This window comes from Jaculus jaculus, chromosome 1, assembly GCF_020740685.1.
Source record: "Jaculus jaculus isolate mJacJac1 chromosome 1, mJacJac1.mat.Y.cur, whole genome shotgun sequence".
In the NCBI taxonomy this organism is placed as follows: Eukaryota; Metazoa; Chordata; class Mammalia; order Rodentia; family Dipodidae; genus Jaculus; species Jaculus jaculus.
The window spans coordinates 148,656,541-148,682,736 of NC_059102.1; the positions used below are offsets into that span (position 1 = coordinate 148,656,541).

The 26,196-nt window shown below is 54.6% G+C and overlaps 1 protein-coding gene across 2 annotated transcripts in view; it reads right to left on the reverse strand.

Moving 5' to 3' along the window:
• The window catches only part of Brd3 (bromodomain containing 3), a 35,181-nt gene extending 12,546 nt beyond the window's left edge, over positions 1 to 22,635 (reverse strand). The window contains exons 1-8 of one of the 2 annotated variants that reach the window (XM_045147977.1): positions 21,781 to 21,878; positions 17,511 to 17,628; positions 9,523 to 9,848; positions 8,260 to 8,397; positions 7,149 to 7,296; positions 6,188 to 6,402; positions 4,094 to 4,465; positions 1,647 to 1,775 (exon numbers count right to left, since the gene is read on the reverse strand). In XM_045147977.1, the coding sequence (XP_045003912.1) occupies positions 1,647 to 1,775; positions 4,094 to 4,465; positions 6,188 to 6,402; positions 7,149 to 7,296; positions 8,260 to 8,397; positions 9,523 to 9,735 (1,215 nt within the window). In that variant the 5' untranslated portion in view covers positions 9,736 to 9,848; positions 17,511 to 17,628; positions 21,781 to 21,878. Of the gene's footprint in view, positions 1 to 1,646; positions 1,776 to 4,093; positions 4,466 to 6,187; positions 6,403 to 7,148; positions 7,297 to 8,259; positions 8,398 to 9,522; positions 9,849 to 17,510; positions 17,629 to 21,780; positions 21,879 to 22,544 lie in introns of those variants that run through there. The other variant, XM_045147983.1, reaches the window with a different exon arrangement.
• Between the last annotated feature and the right edge of the window lie 3,561 nt (positions 22,636 to 26,196).

The following is a 26,196-nucleotide window of genomic DNA, read 5'->3' on the forward strand; positions in this document are numbered from 1 at the left end:
TCTGCTTCAAGCACAACAAGCGAGGTTGGCATGAGACAGGGGTCCGGATGCCGCCTCTGCATGTGACAGAATACCAAGGACTCTTACCAGAGCCTGTCTAGGGGTAGCAGGGCACAGCCAGCATTGGAGAAGAGACCTCAGTCCTCACGGAGTCTAACATATGGAAGAAGGTAAGACACCAGGAAAGATCCACAGTCAAGAAAGAAAGTTCTTCCCATCAGGCCTCACTGGGGCCCACAGAACCCAGAATTACACCATAGCTATGATATGGGATCTCAAAACATTTCCAAGTGAGAAACAAACAAACAAACAAAAAAACACCTCATACAATGTTCTGGGTCCTAAAGCTGGGCATGGAGGTGCACAACTATGATTTCAGCATTCAAGAGAACGGAGGCAAAAGAAATGTCATGAGCTGGAGGCCAGCCAGGCTATAGCATGAGTCCCTGTCTCAAAACAAATTAACACAAACCAAAATATCCTAGGCTCTGGAGAAACTATATCCATAATTCTTACTTTTTCTTACAGAAAGAAAATCTTGATTATATATGTCTTTAAAATACTGACACTGTTCTTTACAAAAGCAGACAATCTGCATAGTCAATTTGTTACTGGCATACTGATCCATACAGAAATACGTGTGCAGGCGTGTGGGGGCACATGCCTTTAATCCCAGCATTCAGGAAGATGAGGTTAGGGGGATCGCTGTGAGGTTCAAGGCCAGCCTGAGACTACAGAGTGAATCCCAAGTCAGCCAGGGGCTAGAGCAAGACCCTTCCTCAAAAACAGACAGAGGGGAAAGTGTGGGGGTGGGGAGGGAGGGAATTACCATGGGATATTTTTTTTATATAATCATGGAAAATGTTAATAAAAATTAAAAAAAAAAAAACAGATAGATACGTGTGCAAGGCTGGAGAAATGACTCAGCAATTAAAGGCACTTGCTTGCCAAGCCTGACGGCCTGGGTTCAATTCCCCAATACCCATGTAAAGCCAGATGTACAAAGTGGCACATGCATCTGAGTTCGTTTGCAGTGGTGTGCCCATCCTCTCTTCTCTCTCTGCTTGCAAGCAGGAAGTTAAAAAATGAAATAAACAATGAAATACACATGTAGCACTAGAACTCAGAACACGTGTGTGGGCACACACGCACGTCTGGGTGACATTTGTGTGGATGTTCAGAGTCCAGGCACCAAAGGCCAGTCCTGACACTACCGCTTGGACAGCCTGTGGCTCCTACAGTGTCTCAAGGATTGTCATCTAATGCAGTGTCCAACCAGCCTCGCTGACCATTAACGCCACAGCATTAACAGTGGACACCTGCCATCCCAACTAGGGCTTACCAGCCCTGCAGAGACAGCCCTGCCTACAGCGACACCCTGCAGAACTCAAGCAGGCTGGCCATCTTCCTACCCCGGCCTGTGGCTCCTGCAGGTCGAGGCCAGCCTGTTCATCATGTGCCTTGGAACCCACTCTGAGTCGGGTCAAAGCTATTACCACCACGCGGGGGAAAAATAATGAGCTGTGGGAATGAAGCTCCCCAGGGACACCTGAGGTGCTTTCATCCCACCTGGGTGCCTGTCCTGTATCTGGGACCCACAGTGCAACCTCAGGTGCTAAAGACACCTGTGCTCAGCCCTGGGTTACCTGGAGCTTCCTGGCCATGGCCACCACCTCGTGGTCTGGAGGGTTGTACTTATAACAATTCGAGAACATTAACCGGATGTCAGCAGCAAAGCCCTGTGCATCTGGGTACTCGCGGCTGTCCATCTTCCTCTGTAACATACAAGCAACAGGGTGTGAACAGGCAACACCACTAGCCAGACCCATGCTGGGGTAGATGTGGGCCGTGAGGACATCTGCTGCCCACTCAAAGACAGCACTAGCAGCCGGTCACTGGCTCACGGGGACCTCTGCAACAGGAGCTCCTGGGGAGGGAAGAAGCTGATGGGTTGGCAGGGAGCATCTGCAATCCAGAGGCAGAACCCACCACTGCATGGGAGACGCCGGGAGAGAAGCCCTGGGCCCTGCAGCTACGCCCATCCCCTCCCTTGCCCGGGGTTCTCGGCTGCACAAGGCCAGCGTGGAGGCTCTGATGTTGCAGGTGCTGGGGGAGCAAGGTGTTTCTGCTGAAGCTGCTCTACCAATCTCGGGGAGCCACACTTTGCTTCCCCCTGAGGAATCCAGAGGCTGTGGCAAGCCTGCCTCTTGAGTCTTGGACCTAGAGGCAGCTCTGGAACAGGGTGCAAGGATGTAGGGCAGCAGGGGCCTGTGGAGCCAACACAGACCAATCACAAGGGACCTGGCCCTCACACCCCACTAAGGATGAGTCCAGAGCTGGGGTGGGTGAATTCACACAGTCACACAAAGCTAGGTGGGACACACTAGCCAGGAGCGGGCTGGCACACATGAAGCTATTTATGAGGGCACAAGATCTTTGTCTTTCACGGAGACCAGTAGTCAGAGCCTTGCCCAAGGGCTAACACCCATCCCAACCCCTGGTGGGACCCGGGACTGGATCAATCCAGCCAGACACAGCAGCTAGGGTCCAACCTTGCTGCAGGATCCCAAGTCCAGACCTGGCCCTTGTGGCCACACACATGCACACCCTTCTGCTGAGGACTACCTGGGAAAAGCTTCCTGCTGTTGGGCACAATTTTCCCCAAGCTTTCTTCTTAAATTTATAACACACTGAGTGAATGCCTCCCTGCACTGTACAGTAAGTTAGGAACTGAAGGCACTTCATTCAGTCTTTTCTGCTAAGATCTGTTCATAGAAAGATGTAGTAGTGGCAGTCAGACTCAGCCATGAACAAAAGTCGCCTGCAAGCACCTAGCTTCTCTTCTCCCCAAGCCCTGAGAACATGACAAGCCCGAGTGAGGTGCATGGTGACTTCAGACTGAACTGAGCTTCTATCCTGGACTCGAGGGCAAATCAGACTCTCTGACCAGACGGGATTAACCTTAGTGTGGCCCAAATGTCAGAACCTGCAGCAAGGTTCCAGAACACTACTACTGCACACACACAGGACCTAGGCCACGTGGGCTCTACAGAACAAAGCTTCCGCAGCTTCTGGGCTGTGTGGCTCCCAGACCTCAGCTTTCCCGCCCCACAGCAGCCCTGCTGGGCAGGCCCAGCCCCTCACTTCACTTTTACCTAAATGAGCACTGGGCACAACAGGTTTAGGTGGCTAGGCCTGCCAACCCGACATCCACGATCAACCAAGAGAAAAAACTTCCAAGATTCCACCTCAGGTTGATGTCACTGAAAAATGAGGTAGAAAAGCAGTGACCAACCAGCCCTTGCAAGGACCCCCTAGAGGAAAGCAATCAACTGGTCCATGTGGAAAAATATTTCTAGGGTTCAGAAGCAGGCACACCTGCCCCTGTGCCAACTAACAAGGGCAGTCCTAGGGGACAGCCGGATGCTCCCCCTGGGGAAGACAGGGGAGCCAAGTCCAGTCCAGGGACTGTGGTCACCTTCCAAGCCTTTACTCACTCGGATGGCTGGAATCCACTTTCTACCAACCTGCTTAGCTCTGACCTGGCTGGGCACACAGAAGACCAAGCAGAGACGCTGCCTCAGGGAGGCCCCAGCACCGAAGGCCCAGCACAGGCTCAGTTCTGCCCTCTTCTCCTTTCCCCTTTGTGTGTGCTGTGACACAGGCTTTAGAGGTGGCAAAGGGGAGGAATGAAGCCAGGCTCATCTTTGTCAGCCACCCACTCTCATCTCTGCTGTGAGGTACCTATATCTAGGGCTTCTGAGCAATACTCCAGCTTTAAGCCTGGCGTTAGCTGCAGGAGTAGACATTGCCTAGAACCCCTCTCACCTCAGACTAGGGAAGAAAAATGAGTCACTGAACTGCGTTTAACTACAATAAGTGGTAACAGAGGTGCAGGGACCAGCAGGCCTTCCTCCCTAACCAGGCTAGTCAGCAGGTAGGCCCAGCAGGCAGCCTGAGTGTGGACAGGCCCACTTGAGGACTGTGAGGTGCCAGCAGCAACAGGACCATCAGGACTGGGGAGTGTGGCTCAGCAGAGCAGGGCTAAGCAGAGCCAACTGGCTCCTGCCCTCAGCCACTGCCCCACACGTACTTTGACGGTGCTGAGGTCCATGGGGTGCTTGATGATGTCATGGTAATCGTGCAGCTCCAGCGCCTCAGCGTCCACTGGCTTGTAGAAGGGCCACGCGTAGGCAGCGTGCTTCTTGGACAGCATCTCACGGAGGATGCTGTCACAGTACCGTAGGTGCTCCGACAGCTTGCCCTTCTTGCCCGCGTGCTGTGGCACCTCGCCATCCTCCAGGTCCTTTTTGGGCGGCTTTATGGGGCGGCCCCCACTCTCCCGCCGGGCCACCACTTTGGCTTGCTTGGGCTCTGACAGTGGCGGCGGTGATTCACTGCGGCTGGCAGTGATGGCAGATGTGGTGGGCGTGGTGGTGTCTGCTTTCCGCTTCACTCCCTTTTTCTGTAACAGCAAAGTGACCAGTGAGCTTCAGAAACGAGGACCTGAGGAGGCCCTGAAGCCTGCTAGGTGCCAAGCCATCGACCACATGCAGGGCATTGCCTCCTCAGCTGTCCCCATAGTAGAGAAGACACCGAGGCTCAGAGGTCACACAGCTGGTCAGGGCAAGGCGGGGACTCTGTCCCTTAGCCCTCAGGATGCGGCCAATCCACATGGGCGAACACGCCACTGACCTGAGTGGGGTGAGGTACTGCAGGAATCCACCCAACACCTAACAAGCACCCCAGGCCAGGCACCAGAGACTGGTGACTCCCTGCTTCTAAGGACCACCAGGAAAGTGCCAGACCAGGCCCCGTGCTGCAAGAACAGACACAGTCGAGCGGGATAAGGGAAGGTGGGAGGAGCATTCTGGGCTAGACAGGTAGGGACAGCCTGACTTGGAGATGTGAAGCAGCCACAGGGGTCTGAGGCCAAGGGACTGCAGGGCCGGGTGTGCCTAGACTCCACCTGGAAGGCATGAGCGGTGCACAGGGCTGCTCAAGCCCAGAAGTAGTGAGAGGTGGCATGGCCTCTATGGGTAGCTGGGGCCGGCTGATTACGGAAGACATCCTATGACCTCTGCCAAGGGACAGCAGGTCTGACAGGGGGTTTCTGACAGAGCCTGCAGGGCCCAGCCCATGGGTATCACCACTGAGTCAGGGGCCAGGACTTGGTAGGCACTGAGACCCTCTCAGTGGGTTTCCCTCAGCCTGGGCTGGGCAGGCAGAGAAGCCAATGGCAGAAGCCACAAGGTCCCAGACTTGGTGACAGCTACCCAAGCACCTGCCATTTACAGAACCCTGATCACTACCCCAGCCAAGCCACCACCCTCAGGCTGGCAGGGGCACGAGCCGGTTATCCACAGACACTTGATGGGCACCCAGGAGATGCCAAGCACTGAACACGTGCTGCAAAGGGCCCAGGGCGGCAGGATAGATTTCATCTGGATGTGGCAAACAGGACATGCTCCAAAATGGCCCCACACTGTGGGGGGTGGCCTGGCCGGGCGCCACCAGGAAGTGCAGGCAGTGAAGGCCACGAAGGAGGGAAAGCAACGGAGGTGCCATTTTACCTTGGGAGAGCCATTTAACCCCTGAGCGCCCGCTTCCTCATCTGTAAGAGGGGGGACTACTGCCTGCCCCAGAGGGTTGCTGTGAGGATCAAATTGAAGAAGATAACACGTGAGTGCCCGGCACCAGCCCTGCTCAAACAGGAGACTCAACAGGCCTCACCAGCCCCAGACATCAGAGGAAGCCCCCACTCCACCTGGGCCTGAGCCAGGCCTGGCCAGGGCAGTGCCCACTTTGAAAAGCTCCCATTGAACAGGAGGCAGCCATGCAGGCCCTTATGCCAGGCAAGTACCACTGGCTCCACTTCCCCAGGGGTTCCTGGGGATGACCTGACCCTCTGACCCTCACTGCTTTCCCCACCTTCTCCTGTTGAGGCCTGAGCCGCCAGGCTCAGGAGGCCATGGTTCGAGTCTAGCCCAGATAGCATCAGCCGTGTGATCTCCGCCCCTGAGCCTGGGTCTCCTCATCCACACAGGGAACCTTTCCCAACAGCCTCACTCCAGAGAAGCAGCACAGCTCATGCCCGCCACAACCTCGCCTCAGCTTTGGGAACTCTATGAGGACTGGACTCCCAGATGACCTTGTGAGGTGGCCGTCTAGCTCCAGGGATGCTCACCTTGACAACAGGCGGTGTGGGAGGGACCACAGGGACGATGGGTGTCGCCGGAGGAGGTGGTGCGGCAGCCGGGGGGACAGGAACCGATGTGACATTTGCAGTGATGGTTGGTACGGGGGTGGCAGCAATGACGGGAGTCTGAGAGACAGTGGGGGGCATGTTCTGGAAGGGGGTCGCTGGGGAAACCGAGGACACAGCTGCCACTTGCTGCGTACCTTCAAGACAAGGAAAGGGAACTCAGCTCACCAACATCTGTATTTTCCAGAAGCATCCAGGAACATGCCTTTCATCCAGAGTGCACACTACGGCCAGCTGTGACAGACCAAGACCCCCAGCCAGAAGATCCCCTCCTTCCTGACCTAGAGGACAGGGGCTTGTCTGGCTACCTGAGCTGAGGGTTCACTGAATGCATAATAGGCTCCTCTGGTCGAAGACCAAAGAAGGCAGAGAGAGGAAAACCAAGGTAAGGCCCGAAGCCTGGCGCTGACAGGCAGAGCTCTGATACCGAGCAACCTATGACAGAACTCAGGTGCCATGGCTAACTAGCTGAGCAACCAGGACGCGGCCTTCACGCCTCACTTGTCTTAGCCACTCTGCCCAAGGACCTCCAGTCCCTATTCTCAGACCAGGCCAGACGTTAGGAAGCTGGGCACTGACCATCCCTCTCTCCAGCAGGAGACAGACTCCTCCCAATCAGGAGCAAGCCAGATGGTGATGACACGTAGGTCACCAACATACAACAGGAACAAGATGTAGGAGGGGGACAAACACAGGACAGTAGCCAGGTCAACATCCTTCCCACACCTAAGCAGCTAGCTCTCTAACACAGCTAAGACCTAGTACTGCCAGCCCTCCATGCCCATCCCACTAGACAGGCCAGGCAAGGCCTTGGAGGGGCTGAGGGACTCGTGCCCTGTCCATTCACCTGCAGCCTTGGCACAGAATGCCCGCACCCCTTTACCTGCACTCAGGGCTCCCGTAGCCGGCTTCCGGCCTTTGCCCTTTGGAGCTGGGGGTAACAGTTCAACTTCTTCCTGGGGCATCTGAGCCACTTTCTGCAGAAAGATTTTCTCTAAAGCCTGGGCCATTAGGACTATGTCATCTGTGGGCTGAAGACAGAGAGCCCAGGTCACTCACTGGGTAGGGAGCCATGCACATGCAAAAGACACTGTGGGTTATGGCTCAAGAAAGCACGTAAGACTTGAGAGATTTGGTGGGGCAGACAGGGGCAAGAGGGACATATTGCAATGTGGAAAATCCTGGAAGAACATAGTCAAAAGGGAAGCATGTAAAACAGTCTCCATATCCTACTGTGTGGAGGAAAGAACTCCAACAGCTCCCATCGTCTTTTCTTTTCATGTCACTGTTAAAAAGACAAGCCCCCAAACAGGATCACGTATGCACAGATCTCTCATCTGACAGCCACTCTGAGACATTCCTGAGTCAGCTAAGTGCTCAATGTCACTTTGGATGGCTGGACGTGGGGTCACAGTATGTTCAGCCACCTCCTCTCAAAGGCAAGTAGGACCCCAGCTCTGCGCCATTAGGCTTTCTGAGGGTGGAACTCCTAAGCCCAGGGTCAAGTCTATGGTCTATACTGATGACCTCAAAAGGGCCATCCAATAGGTTGGTATTGTATATATGTAACTACAATGATTGAGATGGGGAGGTAGTATGATGGAAAATGGAATGTCAAAGGGGAAAGTGTATGTGTGTGGGGGGTATTACCATTGGATATTTTTTATAATCATGGAAAATGTTAGTAAAAATTGTGAAAAGAAAAAAGGCACCTGATAATAAAATTAACCAACTACAAAAAAAAAAAAAAAAAAAAGGGTCATCCAGTTTCCACTACCTGAAGGAAGCAGGCCATTGGCACAGCCAGTGGAATCATGAATCATAGCCAAAGAAGGCTGGGATGCCAGAATGGCACTCTGCGTTCAAGGACCATGACCCATGGGGACCCAGCCAACCCTGGGCCATCCCCAGCCAAGGCTACCCAGGGAGCCAAGCTTCCCGGTACCAAAACCATTCCTGCAAGTGGCTTTGGAGGTCCAGGCTTCACGTCTTACCTTGTTATAAATGTAACAGTTTGTAAACATGGTGTTGAAGTCCTGCATGCACTCACTGGCACTCCAGTAATAGTTGTTTTCTAGTCTCTTCTTGATTGTCCCCATATCCATCGGGTTTTTTATTATTTTATGATAATCCTAGCAAAGAGATGTCAAGGTCTGACTGATACATCCAACACAGTTACTCTCACATTTCCCAAGCACAGCCAGGTCCTTCCCAGCAGTCACATGAGTGACAGAACTAGGCCCTCACCTCAACTTACCCTCAGCTGACTACCTGAGGGCAAGGGGGCATATGGTCTGGGGGTGAGGCCCCAGCCAGTTCCAAACTCTTGCCAAACCTTTCTCTTGTCCCCAGGGAGAATCTGGAGTCAGGGCAGAGCCCCAAATGGTCTATGTGCACATGATGAGACTAAGCTCCCTTTAAGTGTTATAAACATGCAAGTGGCTAGGGACCAAGTTGTGTCTAGAACACAGGCCACCAAGTACTGGCCCAAGGCTTCTCCTTGCAACAATTACGGTTTCTCTATATTTGCATCCAGATCAAAACTGACTGTGTTCTGGAAGCACCAGCTGGACAACTGGCTTTAAAGCACACTTGACATTCATGACTATGTGATGGGTGGGCAGACACATGGTCCCCAGGGACATGAGTGTGGTGGTTTGATTCAGGTGTCCCCTATAAACTTAGGTGTTCTGAATGCTAGGTTCCCAGTTGGTGGAGATTTGGGAACTAACACCTTCTGGAGGCAGGGTATTGCTGGGAGTGGGCTTATGGGTGGGGTGTCATAACCAACTCCCCTTGCTAGTGTTTGGCACATTCTCCTATTTCTACTGTCTACTTTATGTGGACCAGGGGGTAATGTCCACCTTCTGCTCATGCCATCGTTTTCCCTGCCATTGCGGAGCTTCCCCTTGAACCTGTAAGCCAAAATAAACCTTTTTCCCATAAGCTGCTCTTGGTTGGGTGAGTTCTGCCAGCAATGTGAACCTGACTGCAACAACAGGGAACAGATCTGGTGGGACCTCTGCTCCTAAGGCCCATCACCATCTGGTCACCTCCTTTTCTTCTGTTCTAGAAGTTACAGGCTCTCCTCATTTCCTGCACCTGGGAACGGTCACCTTCCATATATCTAAGTAATCCATTGCTCCTTCCTACTGTGGGACGTGGGCTGTCACAGGGTGCACACAAGCTTCATCTCAGATGCCACCGTGCCCAAATCCCGAGGGCAGAGTTTCCAGGACTGGGCTGGGGTCACTCACAGGCAAGTTCAGCTTGATCGCGTCCACGGGCTGGTAGAAGGGCCAGGCAAACTGGTGCTTCCACAGCGTCTTCACCACCACGTTCTGCATGTACTGCAGCTGGTTGGTCTTCCGGCCCGGCTTGCTGGGGCTGCAGACCTCCGGCGGGGGCGGGTTCACGGGGCCCGGGGGCGCCGGGATCCCGGCGGGGGCGGCCGCTGTGGTCGCGGACATCCTCTGGCTGCTTACTCACTTGCCGTCACAGCAGCAGCTCAGAGAGGCCCCTGCGTCTCTGGTGCTCCCCGAGGAGGCCTGGCATCCCATCTCTGGGCCCAATCAGGCAAGCCCTGAAGCAGGAGAGAAGAAAGGCAGAGAAGCCATCAGGCCAAGGGCCTCTACTTCAAGGAGCACACTAACTGGCCCCTGGTCTTCCCACCCACCTGGTTGTGGCTATGCCCTGTCCCAGGCCTCCACCACCCACGCTACTCTGCCAACCTGAGGAAATGGCTGGACAGTGGGGTTAATGCAGACACGGCACGGGTCACAGCTCCTGTACATGGAGGGGTGCAGAGTGGTGGGAGTCATTACGCATAGGACCTGGCTACTCTTGGCTCAGTGCCCACCAAATAACTCTTGCTGGGACTAGCTCGCTTCTACCGGACTCTCCACTACTTGGCTGTGGCAACGTTTCCAAGGACAATTCAAGTGCAGAGAACTATGGCATGCACCCAGTGGCTAAGATGATAGATCAGCAACAGCCGAGGCCTGCAGACCTCCACCCAGCATGGGAGCAGGGGCCCTGGGCGGTGTGTAGCGTGACATTCGAACACTTCTGACCTAGCCAGGATAACAAGCCGCGGTTTGTGACAGTGGCTGGCTGTGACATGCCTCACCCTTACTCAATCAGGATGGCCAAAGAGTGTGCCAGCAGGCTGGGGAGATGGCTCAGTGGTTTAAACGTGCTTGTTTGCCAAGCCTGATGGCTTGGGTTCAATTCCCCAGCGCTCACATAAAGCCAGACGCATACAGTGGCGCAGGCATCTGGAGTTTATCCGTGGCAGCAAGAGGCTCTGGTGCACCCATTTTCTCTCTCTGCTCTGGCAACATAGACAGTGGGTGACCGAGACTTGCGGCCCTTTCTTCTGCCTCCCCAGGCTGTCTCTGAACACAAGGGACAGTCGCAGACCTGACCAGCACCCTAGCCTAGCTGCTGGCCATGGTGGTCACAGAGAGCCTCTGGCAGTGCTGCAAACCCCTGGCAAGCCAGGGCCATCAGGAAAACCAGGGTGTTGTGCGGCAAGGGTGCCATGTACGGGTGCTGCGCGTGACATTCCTGCTCTGCGGTTCCCCTACTGCCCTGTCTCGGCTGTGGCACACTCCCAGTGCACAGCCCCCAGCACGCACTACTGCCAGCCCTACTTCCAAGACTTGCAAGAAGACCAGCAACCCTGGAGGATCTTGAAGGCTGGTCCCTTTAAGTCTGTGGGGGTGGGCATTTCCACACCATACAGGTTGGCAGATGCTACCAACCAGGGCTCTTCCCCAGAAGGCTGACTGCAAAACATATGGTAACAGCTACTCTTGGCAGCTTCTCTTCCTCCAAATTCCAGCCCTTGGCGGAAAGGGTCTCAAAACCTACATCAGGCAAGTGTCACTTGCCAAGCAGGTCTGCACAGTCTGCCCCTCACCCAACCCCATGTGTGCCTGCACCATGGCTCCCAAGCCTACCCCAATGATCACGAGGCTGTGTCCTCCCCTGGAAGCCAAAGGCTACCGGAGCCCAAGCCTGGATCATCCATGAGGGTCTCTTTCCAGTCACCGCCTCCCCATCAGGATCCCATGGATCCATCAGGATCTTGTTAACATACTGACCCAAGCTACATGACTCAAGGTGACAGGGCCTTGAAACTGTGGTGGCTGTAGGCGTGCTGGCTGGTCCTCACCCTCCCTCAGGACTTGGACAGCAATGGCAGCATCCCAGATAGCAAGGGACTGCAGGGTAGATGCTGAGGCAGGCACCCATGCCCTTCCATTGCAGCCAAGTACACGACTCTCAGGCACTACTACTGGCCAGCTATGACCACTAAAGGAGAGCCCTGGAGCATCAGGACAGTGTTCCCAAGTCTCACAATGCTGCCTCCAGGTGGGAAAGCAAATCCACAGTGTGTGTGGGTCCCCAGAACCTAAAGGCTGGTCATGCTACTGCATGGGCCCAGAGAGCTGGGACATGGGTTCCAAACTGCCTTGGGAGACCTATGGCACTGCAAGAGGTCTAAGGTGCAGACCCAGGTGCAGGAGGCCTCCTGAGAAGGGTGGTGGTCATGGGCCTCACTCAGAGTCACAGCCCTTTTCATGCCCAGGGGATCAGGACCACCTCCTGGCAAGCCCAGGCAGGCAGGGGTGGGAACAAGTAGGGTGACAGCATTGCAAGGGGCTGGGGTGGGTGGGGGAGCAGACTGGACCAGCTCCCGGGACCACCACAGAGGGGAGGGGCTGAGAGATGGGGTCTCGCCAGCCAGGCATCCAAGCTCTCCTTCACACCATACCATTTCCTCTGGGCTGAGCGGCATGTTCAACTGCTTCCCTCAAAGCAAGCTGGCATGTCCAGGGAGCAAGGACCACTGCAAGCCTGGCCGAACCTTCCATCAGCAATGCCTAGCAACCCTCAACCAATCAGACAGCACCGCTGAGTCAAACATGAGATGCTGAACGGATATTAGAAACTGGGGAGGAAGGAGGCCCGAGATGTCCCTTGAAAGTCCCCCCCAGGGATGCGAGGAGCTATGGGAGCGTGGCCTCACAGCTGGGACAGTCACTCCTTGCTGGTGCAGTCTTCCCAGTGGTTCTGCCCCCTTCTGCTACACTTGGGGAGCTCCCCTCCCCGGTGGAACCAGGCACAGGAAACACCAGAAATGCAAGGGGGTGGTGCCGTGCCGAGAGCTCCTTCCCTCACTGAGGACACACCTCTACAATGTGCACAAGCACCCTACAGGCCAAAGGCGTCTCACCCACTGCTGGGAGAGCAGGCACCTTCTTAACTGTTTGAGACAGGGACTTCAGCACAGGCTGGCTAACCTCTCAGACACTCCTCTACCACCAGGCCTGTGCGAACATACCAAATCAAACATGAACTGCAAGCAAACAGTGGGGCAAAGGGCCACAGGTGTGTTGCTAAGGGCTTTCAGATAAGAGCACTGATCCTGCGGCCAGGAAAGTGGTGGTACCTGGGGCTGGTGATTTCCCAGACAGCCCTTAAGTCAGCCTCATTCTGTAGTCTGATCAGTAGTCAGGCTGCTGGGGAAGAGGAGTGGTGCCTAGGGTTAAAGCCCAGGAGAGTTGGTTTGTGCTGGGGCCAGTTTGCTAGAAATACTTGCTGGAAAGAGAATGTAGGGTGGAGGGCCCTGACCTCAAACAACCTCGGTTGAGGATTTGGTCATCTTTTGGAAGCAGTACTCACACTTTGGGAGTGATGATACTGTAGCTCTGAGTTTTAAAAGGGTTTTATCTGTTAGGGTTTTGTACCGAAAATTCTATAAATGGAAGCATCTGGAGTTTGCTGACACACAGTTGGGGATGCTGAAGGCAAGTAGGGAACTAGACAAATCAGAGTGCTCAAGGCTGCCCCTGGGAGGCAGCGGGCACCCAAGCTCCACACCCACCTCCATCTAAAACCTGCATCACTACTGGATACATGGTGGCTCAGGTCTAATCTTGAGGTAGGAACATCGCTGTGAGTTCAAGGGCAGCCTGGGGGCTACAGAGTGAGTTCCAGGTCAGCTTGCGCTAGTGACTCAAAACTCACCCAAGTTACAGCTGGGCGTGGTGGCACATACCTTTAATCCCAGCACTCAGGAGGCAGAGGAAGGAGGGTCACCCTAAGTACGAGGCCATCCTGAGACTATATAGAGAGTTCCGGGTCAGCCTGGGCTACAGTGACTCAAAATTCACCGAAGTGCTAAAAAGTGACAGCTGAGTGTTCAGCACTAAATGAGAAGTCTCTATCACACCTCCAAGACTCAGGGATCATCGTGGAGGGAAAAAATGAAGAGCCAAAGGGTAGGGAAGAGTGCTTAATACTCTTCCGGACAGACACAAGGGGTCATGATACTCATGACCTCACAGTGGCTGACGCTAACTACACAAGACCCGCATTATATGAGGAAGAAAAAAAACTGGTGGCATCAAAATAGAAGACATTAGTTGGAAAGAAGGGATTCAGTGGAGGGGACATTGAGGAGGAAGAAAAGGAAGGGTGGCAGAGGGAATTATGATCATGGTATATTGTCAGTATGTATGGAAATTGTTGATTAAAAGCTAAAAGGGGGTTGCAAACACCTCTGCTTTCAGCATTTGGGAGATAGAGGCAGAAGGATCACCACAAGTTTGAGGACAACCTGGTTATATATGAGGCCTTGTCTCCAAAGACCCAACAACAATAATAATTGGTAAGATTGGCTGAGAAATGGGGGTAACATGAAGAAAATATCCATCTTTGCATAAATTAGATGCCAACTTTATACTGTTGAAGAGACAAACCAGTGCTAAGAATATCACCACTTTCATTTCTATCAGTCTAAACTTCCCAAATTTCCAATATACTGTGAATATAATCTGCTTTTAAGATCTGTTGTAAACTGCTGATGATAACTCTTCTCTCCTTTTCACTAGGAATCCTCTTTAGTTTTGATTATAAATGGAGTACTTTTAGAACATTTTGGTTTTGCTAATTGTTAAAATTGATTATTGATGTGTCAGGTATACTTCCTAATTTTGATGCTAAAAGGAGAAATGAGCTGTGTACCAAAATGAAGTTCATCATCAAAGACCACATGCAGTATTGTTCAATGAATTAATAAATGTACTTAATATATACATGCAGTATTGTTCAATGAATTAATAAATGTACTTAATATATACCTTTATTTTAAAATTAGATGAAATTGACTTGATATCTTTATTAAAATTGTACCATAATGCTTAAGATTATTATATGAAAACACAGGAATAGAGCATGAAATAAATGTTGCATTTTTCAAAAGGAAAAAAAAAGTCAAAAAGGGGCCAGGCATGGTGGAACACGCCTTTAATCCCAGCACTCAGGAAGCTGAGGTAGGAGGATCGCCGTGAGTTCGAGGCTACCCTGAGACTACAGAGTGAATTCCAGGTCAGCCTGGGCTAGAGTGAGACCGTACCTCAAAAAGTTAGCTGGGCATGGTGGCGCACACCTTTAATCCCAGTACTTGGGAGGCAGAACTAGGAATATAGCTGTGAGTTGGAGGCCACCCTGAGAATACAGAGTGAATTCCAGGTCATACTGGGTTAGAGTGAGACCCTACCTCGAAAAACAACAACAACAAAAAAGTTTAAAAGGGGGGCTGGAAAGATGAAGGGATAGATCAGTGGTTAAGGAGCTTGCTTGCAAGACCTAATGACCTGGGTTCAATTCCCCAGTACCCAGGTAAAGCCAGATACACAAAGTGGTGCATGCATCTGGAGTTCATTTGCAATAGCTGGAGGTCCTAGCATGCCTATCCTGTCTGTCTCTCTTCTCTCTTTGCTGGCAAATAAATATATATGTGGTTTACAAGGTAGGGTTCCACTCTAGCTCAGGCTGACCTGGAATTCACTACGTAGCCTCAGGGTGGCCTCAAATTCATAGTGATCCTCCTACCTCTACCTCCCAAGTACTGGGATTAAAGGCTTGTGTCACCATGCCCGGCTTAATACAAATATATTTTTTTTTAATAAAAAAGTTTAAAAAAAAATAAAGCTGGGGGTGGTGGCACACACCTTTAATCTCAGCACTGGAGAGGCAGAGGTAGGAGGATTACCATGAGTTCGGGGCCACCCTGAGACTACATAATAAATTTCAGGTCAGTCTGGGCTAGAGAGAGACCCTACCTCAAAAAAGTCAGAAAAACAAGTTTAAAAAAAAAAAGTAGGTGTCAAAGAAACACCAGGCCTTCAAGTTTAGACACACGACATACCTCTGTGAGCCAAAAAGGCTTCCCTGTGCCCCTTCTGCCTCCAGGGAAATGGGCACAGGAGAGACAGTAGCTGCTCTGGGGTGAACACCTGCTTTTCGGGGGTGTAAATGGTACCACTATAATTCATGATCAGTGCCTGCAAAACTAGAAGCCAGGCTAGAGGTCAGCCTGAAGGTGGGGGCGGGGAACGACAGCAGGGCCGAGACTTGTGCCCCTTCAGCCTTGCAGCCCCGCCAGCAGGCAGTGTGCACCAGACAGCTCTCAGCGCAGACAGCCCCCTCCTAGCCGCTGCTGCTTTTCCGTCCCACCTGGCCTGGCAGCCTGTCCCTAGCAAACCAGACGGGCCTCGGAAGCTACACGAAGTACTGCTACCTGTCGAAACACCTGCTCCACGGAACGGGGATGGAGCCCATGTCTCAAATGAAAACTGAGGCTTAGGCCCTCACTGAGGTCCACTTCCCCCAGGCCTGCTGCTCAGCAGTTAGCCACGGGCCCAGAATAGGCAGGGCGGTCTCTGAGCAAGCGTGGGTGAAAGTCAGTCTGAAGAGGCACTAGACTTAATTGGATGTGAAACCAGCCAGTGGCAGGGGAACTCAGACCACAACCCCGAAGTCCACAGACACCAGGAAAAGCCTGGGCCAGCAGCTCAGCTGAGACCTGGAGGTTTGAACCCCAGAACGTCACAGGGGGGCAAGGCAGGGCTGGGCTCTTGCCCTACACCGATGAGAGTAACATATCCCAAGCACAGGCACTCAGCCAGGACTGCAGGAAAACCCTGCACCATGCAAAATGCCTGAACCCCACCTGTTCTCCCACCTTGCTGAGTGTCATCAGGTGAACCATCTTCCCTTTCCCCAGGTACCCAACTGTCCCTTCCTCTCCACAGGGAACCAAGACCTGAATGAAAGCAGAAATCTAGTCTTAGGGGGTCTTGCCCAGAGGACACATCGGCAAAGTCAAGAGGCCACAGTTCTCTCGGGGCCCTGAAGAGACAGAGAGCATGGGACTGCAACCACACAAGTGGGAGCCACTCAGGAAGCTCAGTCACAGTTCACACACCCCACCCCGCCCCCAGCCGACGCACACTGAGCTGGCACTGCTGGGCAGCAGGGGCCGGAGGAGGGCCAGCACCTCCTGAGGCCCAGCCTTCAAGCCTTGCCAAGGTCAGCTGCATGGCTACTCACTCAAGCACACTTGGTATTTCCCCTCACACCAACCCTGGCTCAGACCGGCCATGCAGCAGTGGGCAGGCTGTGGGGGCATATCCAGACTGGCTTCACTCCTGAGTAAGAAGCCCTTTCCTGGGGCACAAGGAGGGAGGCCCCACTGTGAGTATGAGGCGGCTGGGAAGGCTGTCCTGGTCTCAAGTGGAGGAGGGACAGCAAGGCCAACTCAGTCGTCAGGGCCTCCACAAGGCCCAAGCGAGTCAAGGGCAGGGGCTCCCAGCTGGGGCACGTGGGGCCCACACCTGGATCTCCTGCCTCCGGGGATACGTCCAAGGTGGCGGTAGACAGCACAGGCATTAGGGCTAGTCAGAGTGTCATAGAAGGCTGCATGGTGGTCAGTGAGAGAAGCAGGCAGGGATCCCAGGTTACAGCTGGAGATGGGGGAGGTATAGGGTCTTAAGTGGCCTCAGTTTCCCTTCCTGTCCTGATCCAATCCATTGCCCACAAGCCACAAAAGATGCCTTCAAAGAGGCTGAGGTGGGCAAGAGATCATTCCCTCCCTGTATCTGGGGTTGCCATACCTCCATCCCCTGGCCTCCCCATTCCCCTTCAGTCTCCATAAGCTGGAGGACTGCATGCTGGCAGGTTCCTCCAGATACTACGTCTGTGTATCCTGGGGGTGCCTACCCCCCTTTGGTGGTCCTCACTACTATAGTCCGGCCCAGTAAGGCATCAGTGGAGCATCCCATCAGATCCTCCTTCCAGGTGGGGAAAGGAATGCTCAGATGAATGAGGTACCGCAGGAGGAGCAGGCAGAGCCAGGATCAAACGGGGCCATCCATCCATCCAAACTCACCACTGTCCCCAAGGAACGCTCAACAATGGTGCAGGCTGCTGTCCTCACTCAGGTAGACCAGCCAAGTGCTCTGGGAGAGGCCACCCTGAGCTGGCCCTCCAGGCCTGGGAAACCGGATCTGTAAGGGCAGGGCTGGCTTTAGTGACAGACAGAACCAACTGCTGTCTGCTGTGGGGCCAGGGCCTCTAGGCAGCTCTGGGGCCAGGCAGACCAGAAGGCCTATGTGGGTTCTCCCAGCCCACGAGAGACACTCCTGAGTGGCACTGCCTGGCCTTCACTGCTGGGGCTCCAGGCCAGCATCCCAAGTTCACCCTGGTCATATCACACTTGCCTCCAACAGCTGCTGGCCCCACCAGGCAGGAGAGCCAGCTATGGCAAGCCATGGAATGGGGGGCAGCTTTGTTGGACCCATCACTGTCCTATGTAAGGGCACAGGACACTTGGTAATGACAGCTGTCACCACAGTCACTGAACCTCCTGTGACTTCTGACTGCCCCAATCAACCCGATGCTTCTCATGCTTTCTCAGGCCTCACCTCCCCACACCCCAGCAGCTCAGGCAGGGTGACCAAGCTTCCCTTTCTGCAGGGACAATGCCTTCCCGAAAAGACCTCTATGAAACCGACCAGAAAAACCAGCAGAGGTGTACCGTCCCACCCGCTGCCCCATCCCCAAAGCAAGGGAACAACAGCAAGAATCCAGAAAGAACCCTTTACATCCTGGGCTGAGAGGATGCTGGGGAACTGGGAAGCAGTGAGTGACTCCTGACCAGGGACCCCCTGACATTCCTTAGTAGGGACCTGGCAGGAAGGACCGTCACAGGTTTCCTGGAAAGAGGGACCCAGCCATTTCTCTGCGGTGCCATGCATACGTGGTGCATGAGACAAAAAGGCACCTCTGTCTGAGAGCACTCTGTGGTACTGAGGAGGCAGCAAAAGGAGGACATTTCACCCTGCACAGGGAAGGGGGCACAGCTCCCCAGCTCAGGGAACCACACACGTGTGGAGAGGCCCAGCAACCTTCAGAGGGGTCCCCTCGAACAAGCCAGTGAGCACCAAGCCCGCAGGAGCACGAGAGGCTGCTGTCCAAGTCAACGCTACAGAGGAAGGCGGAGCAGCAAGCCCAGCCTGCACCTGGGTCCACGAAGCCAGGGAGAAACACTCCTCTCGGACAGACAGAAAATAACCCCAACTTGTGGACCCATTTACAGCAGCAGCAGGAGGGTAAACTTAAGCCCAGAGGGTCACTGCCTTGCCTCTCTCACCCGTACACACCCTTTGGTCACCTCCAGAGCAAGACCAGACACCAGTATGGGAGAGCTGAAGCATCTGCCTATGGCCCAGCTGCTTAGCCGTCTCACTGTCTCCCCTCCAAGATCCCACAGAGGTGGTCCAGCCAAGAGGAGAAAGCTGCCATCCCAACCAGTCCTTACTTCACGGTGTCTCCCCACGACCCCTAGTCCCCCCTCCTGTCAGTGGTCCCAAGAACCACTTCATCATCTCATTTAACAAGTGGGCATGGAAGCTGGGTGCAGTGATGGCCTGGGAGGCCATGGGGCCAAAGCACAGCAGTGGGTAGGTAGAAAGGGTTAGGAGCCCAGGGCCATGACGTGGCCCTGTCCTCAGCCAGCTATCACTCAAGATAGAGCCCGGGGCCTAGCTGGGACAGACTGGGGCAGAGGAAAGAAATCTGGGCACAGCAAGGATGCACGCCTCCCAAGTCCAGTCTTCCACAACTGCCCCAGCACAGGGCTGGCCCCAGCAAGTGGCTGCTCAAGTCTCCAGGGACGACTAGGGGCGTGAGCAAACAGAAGGGAGCGGGGGTTCCCAAGCAGTATGCTGCTCCACCCCTGAGCCCACCAGGCCACACTGCCCAAGGAAAGCACTCCCTGAAGGGGCTCAGTCAGTTCCCCTGCCTTGTGCAACGGACTATGGGGCAGAACAAACACAGCGAGGCTGATGGTACCACAGGCAAATGGCACATACAGAACTTACTCAATGCGTATGAGGAAGCTGAGGCTACCCTGCCCCTAAAACCCATAGTCCCAGAGACAAGCTCCAAGCCCTTGCTCCTCAGGACAGTTTGATACCTGTGACACAAATGCCCTTCCCAGCCCAGGTCCCAGGACCCACCAAGATCCCCCTCTGCAAGTCACACAGAGCACTCTGAAAACGCTCAGATGCTGGTCAGGAAACCACCCAACATCTGGGAAGCATCCACCTAGGGATACTCTGACACCACTGTGCCTGTGTGACACTTCCCAAGCCAGGAAGACCCTCAGCCCCCTGTTAACTTCAGATGAGCTCTGCAGGCCTCTAGAGCCCGAGGCAGGGAGCAGCTTTCTAGGAAGGGCGTCTCCACTTGGAGGTCATCAAGGCTAGAGAGAGGTGCTCAGAGAGCTGGCTCCCCTGAGAACAGTCAAAGAAACATAGCCAACGGCCCTGGCACGACGAAGCCAAAGTCCCGCACGCACGCAAAAACCACAGTTCACCGGCACATCAGATCTACGCTGACCAGGAGGCCAACATGGAAACGGCACATCTGGGAGCAAGGTGCATGGGATGTCTTCCCCGCTAGGAGCCCTCTGGCACCTGCAAGGCACCGTAAACACCAAGGGGCGGGCAAGGCTGCTCCTGGCAAAACCTGCTGGCAGCCCAGGAGCACCCAGGCAGGACTGCAGCACTCCATGTTTTCCACAGAGCCTCCGGGAGAGGGGAGGGATGGGGGCTGCAGTAGTCAGGAGCCCAGGAGCTACTTGCTGCCACAACTTCACCTTAGCTTTTGAAGCCAAGGTCTCAACTAGGTCCTGACTTCCGAGTGTAGCCAGAAGGACCAGCCCAGAAGGCAAACAGGGACCCCGTAGCTGAGCAGGCAGGCTACTCCAACAATGGATCCCATCCTTCAGACCAGTTAGTTCTCCCAGCTCCAGAGGAGGGTGGGTAGAGCTACGTGCTGCTGACACGCCCCCCTCGGTGGCTCTTCTCTTCCCTTCAGAACTGGGCACAGCAGCAGTTGGACACTAAGCAGTACGGCTGTTACTGTCCTGTAGCAAAGATTCCACTTACGGCCTTGGGCCACCCTCCCCCAGGGTAGGCTCTGCCACTGCAAACCAGGAAGTGGACATGGCAACCCCGGGAGGCCCTGGGGGGGGGGGGCATGGCTCCAGGCCAGCGGGAGCTTGGTGTTGAAGCGGGCCTGGTCTTCCCTTTCAACACTCTCCTACTTTCACTTTCTGCCTCTGGGTCTAAGTAAGGGAAGGAGGGGCCTTCCCAAACTCCAGCCTCTATTCAGAACTCACTTCCGAAGCAGTTACTCTACTTTCTCAAAACAAAACAAAAAGTGGCACTGCAACCGGACTACGGGCCAGAATACTACAGCCGCGGTCCAAAGAAAGCTTTTGAAATCCATCTTCCCTGGATGTCCCAGCGGTGGGGCAAGAACTTGGGACACCCTGCTCAAGCACTGGGCCCAAATCTTACCAGCAAGCTCAAAGAAATGCCTCCCTCCCCCCCACCACCACCACCTGAGCTGTCAAGCCCACGCTTCACCTCCCCAGTTCTGCAGCACATAACACACACCAAGACCTGAGACAGATCAACCAGGGCAAACACAGACCTTTATTTGCATATAAGAGGCCACACTCAGGGCCTCCAAGAAAGGTCACTAAAGGTCTTTCCTGGACCCTGGAAAGCTAGTAAGAAACTCTCCAGACACTATCAAGCTGCGTTAACAGTGATCTCAGATGTCCCCAGAGGCACCCCATGGACCCAGGACGAATCTCCGTTTTAAGGACCCAGGGAGGAAATATGAAACAGCAGAGGGGGGAAGAAAAGGAAACGAAGTTGTTCTCACTGGGAGAATGGGAGGCAGAAGTCCAGTCCTGTCTCATGCCTAGCCCCCCCACTAACTTTTGCAGACAATACCAAAGTTTTAGGTAAGGAAGAAAACACTTCTAGGCAAAATTTCTCAACCAAAATTAGAGGGCAGTTACTTAGAAAATGCACCAAACAGCAGAAACTCATGAGATAGGGGCAAGACGGTTGCCCAAGGCCTCCACCTTGACCCTGCTTCTAGCAACTGGTGGAGAAAGAGGTCTTCCCCAAGCCAGAAGTTTTATTCTCGAGGAGCCCTCTAGAGCCACATAAGACGTCTGGGGTGCGCATTCCTCGCCCTGTGGGCTTGCGTGTTACGATGTTTACATATTTATTCCAGAAGTGCAGGGAAAAATGGGGGTGCGCCCCCTCACCCCTCCCATCCGTCTCCAACTCGACCTCGCCCGGATTAAGCACTCTTCAGAATGATTTCAAAAGGCGAACTGGGCATCCTCCTCCTCCTCCAGGCCTGGCGGAAATAATCCAACAACTCGCACGGGCGCAAAGTCGGCTCCGCGGCCAGTAACTCTGGAATCGGGCCGCCGACCTCCCCCCCCTCCCCAGCCCCGGCCACATCGCAGCTCCTGGGGGGAGGTCAGCAGAGCCCAGGCCCGGGCCAGGCCTCGCCTCACCCCCCACTCCCCGCCGGCGCCGCCACCGGTGACCCCCCCCCCCAGGCGAGCGCGGGCAAAGTGGCGCCGGAGCTCACGGCCGCGGCAACGCCGCGTGCACCTTCCCGCGCCGCGTCCTCCGGGCTGTCCCCTTCGGAAGATGGCGGGCAGAGGAAAGGGGGGAAAAAAATCCCTTCCGTGAGAGAGGGCGCGCGGACGCCGGGCTGGCGCGGAGCGCGCGGGCCGTGCCAAGTCCAGGCTGCGCGCTCCATCCCAGGCGACGCCTCCCAAGCCCGGGGCGGAGGCGGCCGGGCCGCCGCGGGCGCAGGGCACTGGAGACCGGAGCCCGCGCCGTCGCGACCCCGGGTGGCTGCCGCGCTTTGTTGCATCGTGGCCGCGCACAAAGACGGCGGCGGCAGCCCCGGGAGCCCGGCTCCCGGGACGCGCTGGCGGCCTGCACCCAGGCGTTCGGGGGCCGCGCTCCCCGGGCCCCGGCCGGCCGGCCGCCGCCCCACCGCCCCGCGCGCGCAAGGAAACGGCAGAAAGGCGTACTTGGCCTCGGCGGCTCCGGCGCCGTCCCCTCCCGGCCTCCGCGGCCGGCTCCTCTTTGGCTCGCCGGCCCCGGCAGCATAATAGACGCGCCGGAGCCGAGCAGGGCTCATGCGCTGAGCCGCGGCGCCTGGCGGGAGTCGTAGTCCGCGCCCTGGCCCGCTCTCGGGGCCGCTCAGGGGGAGGCCGAGCCACGCGAACTACATGTCCCGGCCCTGCCGGCGCCGCGCCCCGCCCCGCGCGCCCCCGTGCGCCCGCCCCGCCGACCCGGCCGCGAGCGGGCCCAGCCCGGGGGGCGCGCGGGGGCGGAGCTCGGAGCCCGCCCCGGACCTGGCTGCGGCGCGGGAACCTCGGGGCTGGAGTCGCCCGCGCGCGCACGAGCGCGCGCGCTGGCGTCGCTGTCTCCGCACCCAAGAATGAGCGCCCCCGGGGGGAGGCGAGTTTCCAGGCGCCGAGGGAGGCGTGGAAAAGGCGGGAGGACACTCAACACCCCGATCTCCCGCGCGACGGGGGGTGGCGATCCCAAACCCCGACCGCGCGCGGGCGGGCGGGGCGGGGCGGCGCGGCGCGCACCTGCCCGCAGCCCGTGTTTGTAAACAAACAGCGCGCCTAATGAGCCCGGCGAGGGCGCGCGCGCCGGGGCGGGGCGGGGCGAAGGGGCGGGCCCAGCGGGCGGGAGTCACGCTCGGACCCGCCCCCGACACCCCGCCGCGGGTTAAAGACTTAAGGAGCGGCTAAAGACCTGGCCCCAGGGGTTGGGAAGGAGCCGTGGGGGGGGGTTAAGCTGGTCTCCGAGAGGGTGCTAATTTCCCAGAGCAGGGGGAAAAAAGAGACAAGGAATGTCTTAGGCTCTGCCAGCAGACCTTCCCGCCTCCCGAGCCTTAGGGGTTCCCCCTTTGCCCGTTGAGAGTCGAGAACGATCACTCTGAGACTACGGAATGAATTTCCAGGTCAGTCTGCACTAGAGTAAAACCCTACGTCGGAAAAACCAGAAAAGGAAAAAAGAAAAGTCAGAGTCACCAAATTCCCCTGGTCCTTTTTCTCTTTTAAAAGACAGGCTTAGTCTCTCTTTTTCTCTATCTACCTCTCTCTCAAATAAATTAATTGATTTTTTTTTTTAAAGGGGCACTGGGGCAATGGCTCTTAGCGGTTAAGACGTTTGCCTGCAAAGCCTAAAGACCCTGGTTTGATTCCCCAGCACCCATGTAAGCCAGATGCATAAGCGGGCGCATGCGTCTGGAGTCCCTTTGTAGTAGCTAGGCCTGTAGGCCCTGGCGTGCCCATTCTCTCTGTCTCTTTCTCTCTCTCTCTCTCTCATATAAATAACTAAATAAAATATTTAAAAAACAGACTTGCAGACACGTTTCCAGATCTTGTTTTGGATTAATATTACTCGGATGCATACATAAGCCAACTTTTATCCATGTAACTTAAAGTAGATGCACATTAGACTCCCAACAAAAATGTCACAACAGTTTTTCTTCAGTGTCTGCTGGAACCTTCTAGTGCAAGATTGCAATTACTTGTGTGGACTGGACCCATTCCAAGCCCCTGGGGTCACTAGTGTTTATTTGTGCCTGAAGAGGAACTCAACTGCTTGCCAGGATTACACAGGTATTAAAACAAGTGTCTTGGTCCTAGTCTTTTCTTTAGAGCCCCATATGCAGGAGGTCAACCCCAAAGCCACAGGTCCTTGTCCTTCGTGGGACAAGCCCAAATCTCTCCAGATCTTCTTCGCTCTCAACTGGGAACTGGGGAGCCTCTTAGGTCCCATGTGGAGGTACCCACTCCAAAAGAGCTCTGGTATTTAATTCGCAGACCCGACACGGGGCAGTCCTCAGGCTCAGGAGGACCAGGCCTGGCTCAGAGGACTGTTAGACAAGGGAATGTGGACTGGCAGGGTCTGTAGGCCGTGGACTCCTCAGGGATGCACAGGGTCCTGGCCCAGAACCCCAATAGAGGCCTTGCAGCAAGTACAGACATTCTGAATGATCTGTCTCATTCCCACCGCTTGCAGATCAGCCTTCGGGACACCACCTAGGCAAAACTGAGCCTTTGGTGAGACCTCCTAATCTCACTGGCCCAGCTTCCTGCTGTCAAAGGAGAATATAAATGGGCCGTGGTCCTCTAGCTTAGGGAGGGATGGGGCAGGGCAAGGCCAGCCTGAGAGCAGAGCAGGCCTGTGCTCCCTCTTCAGACCATCACACCCATTTCTGTCCAGCTTCAAGAGTCCTCTGCCATTTCCCTAGTTACTTAATAATTGTTGAGCAAATGGATGAATGTTTACTTCTGTAGCCCAGTCTCCCATCAGCGCACTTCAGTGCAGCCTCCTGGCTCACCTCACCCCCTTGAGGTCCTAGCCAGGCCCCAACCAGTATAGGGCCCAGGCCTCCTCCTCCTCCTTCACTCACTGTGCCTCATGAGGCACAGTTACATTGCTGCACTAGGGTTAGTTTCTTACAAGCTCAGTTATGAGTACTTTTTCTGTACGTAACTGATCAGCAATCAACCAATTAAAAAATAATAATAATAAGGGGCCGGTGTGGTGGCGCACGCCTTTAATCTCAGCACTTGGGAGGCAGAGGTAGGAGGATCACCATGAGTTCAAGGCCACCCTGAGAATACATAGTGAGTTCCAGGTCAGCCTGGGCTAGAGTGAGACCCTACCTCAAAAACCAAAAAAAAAAAGGGGGGGGTTGCTGAGGAGGTGGCGTGGCAAGCATAAACACCTGAGTTTGATCCCAGAACCCACATAAAAATGACAGGCATTGGACTGGGAAGATGGCTTAACAGCCACAGGCCCTTGCTCACAAGGACTGCTAGCCTGGCAATTCTTCAGCACCTATGTAAAGCCAGATGCACAAAATGGCACATGTATCTGGCATTTGTTTGCAGTGGCAAAAGACTCTGGTGCATCCTTACACACACACACACACACACACACACGTAAATAAAAGTATTTTAAAATGCTAGGTGTGGTGGCACATGTCTATAATCTCACCACTAGGGAGACAGGAGTCCTAGGGCTAGCTGGCCAGCTAGTCTGGCTTAGTTGGTAAGTTCTCGATCCAATGAGAGACTGACTTAAATAAGGTGTACAGGCTAGGGATGTGGCTCAGAGGGGTAGAGTGCTTACCCAGCAGATCCCCAGGACCACATGAACTTGGAATAGTGGCACACATCTGTAATCCCAGCAATCAGAAGGTAGATGCAGGAGGATCAGAAGTTCAAGGTTACATACTGGCTACATACTGACTTTGAAGTCAGCCTGAGCTACATGAGACTGTCTCAAAAAGAAAGAAAGAAAGAAAGAAAGAAAGAAAGAAAGAAAGAAAGAAAGAAAGGAAGGAAGGAAGGAAGGAAGGAAGGAAGGAAGGAAGGAAGGAAGGAAGGAAGGAAGAAAAATTTAAAGAGAGGAAGAAAAGAAAAAGAAAGAAAGAATAGGTAGACAGCATCTAATCCACATGCACAATCACCTGCATACAAACACACTAAAAAAATAATCACGCCCATTTCTCCTCTCATTCTCTCTCCCTATCTACTTGAAAATAAACAAAAATATTTTTTAAAAAATCCTATGGTTATGAGCTGTCTCAGTGGTTAAAGGTACTTGCATGCAAATCCTTACGGTCTGGGTTCAATTCTCCAGTACTCA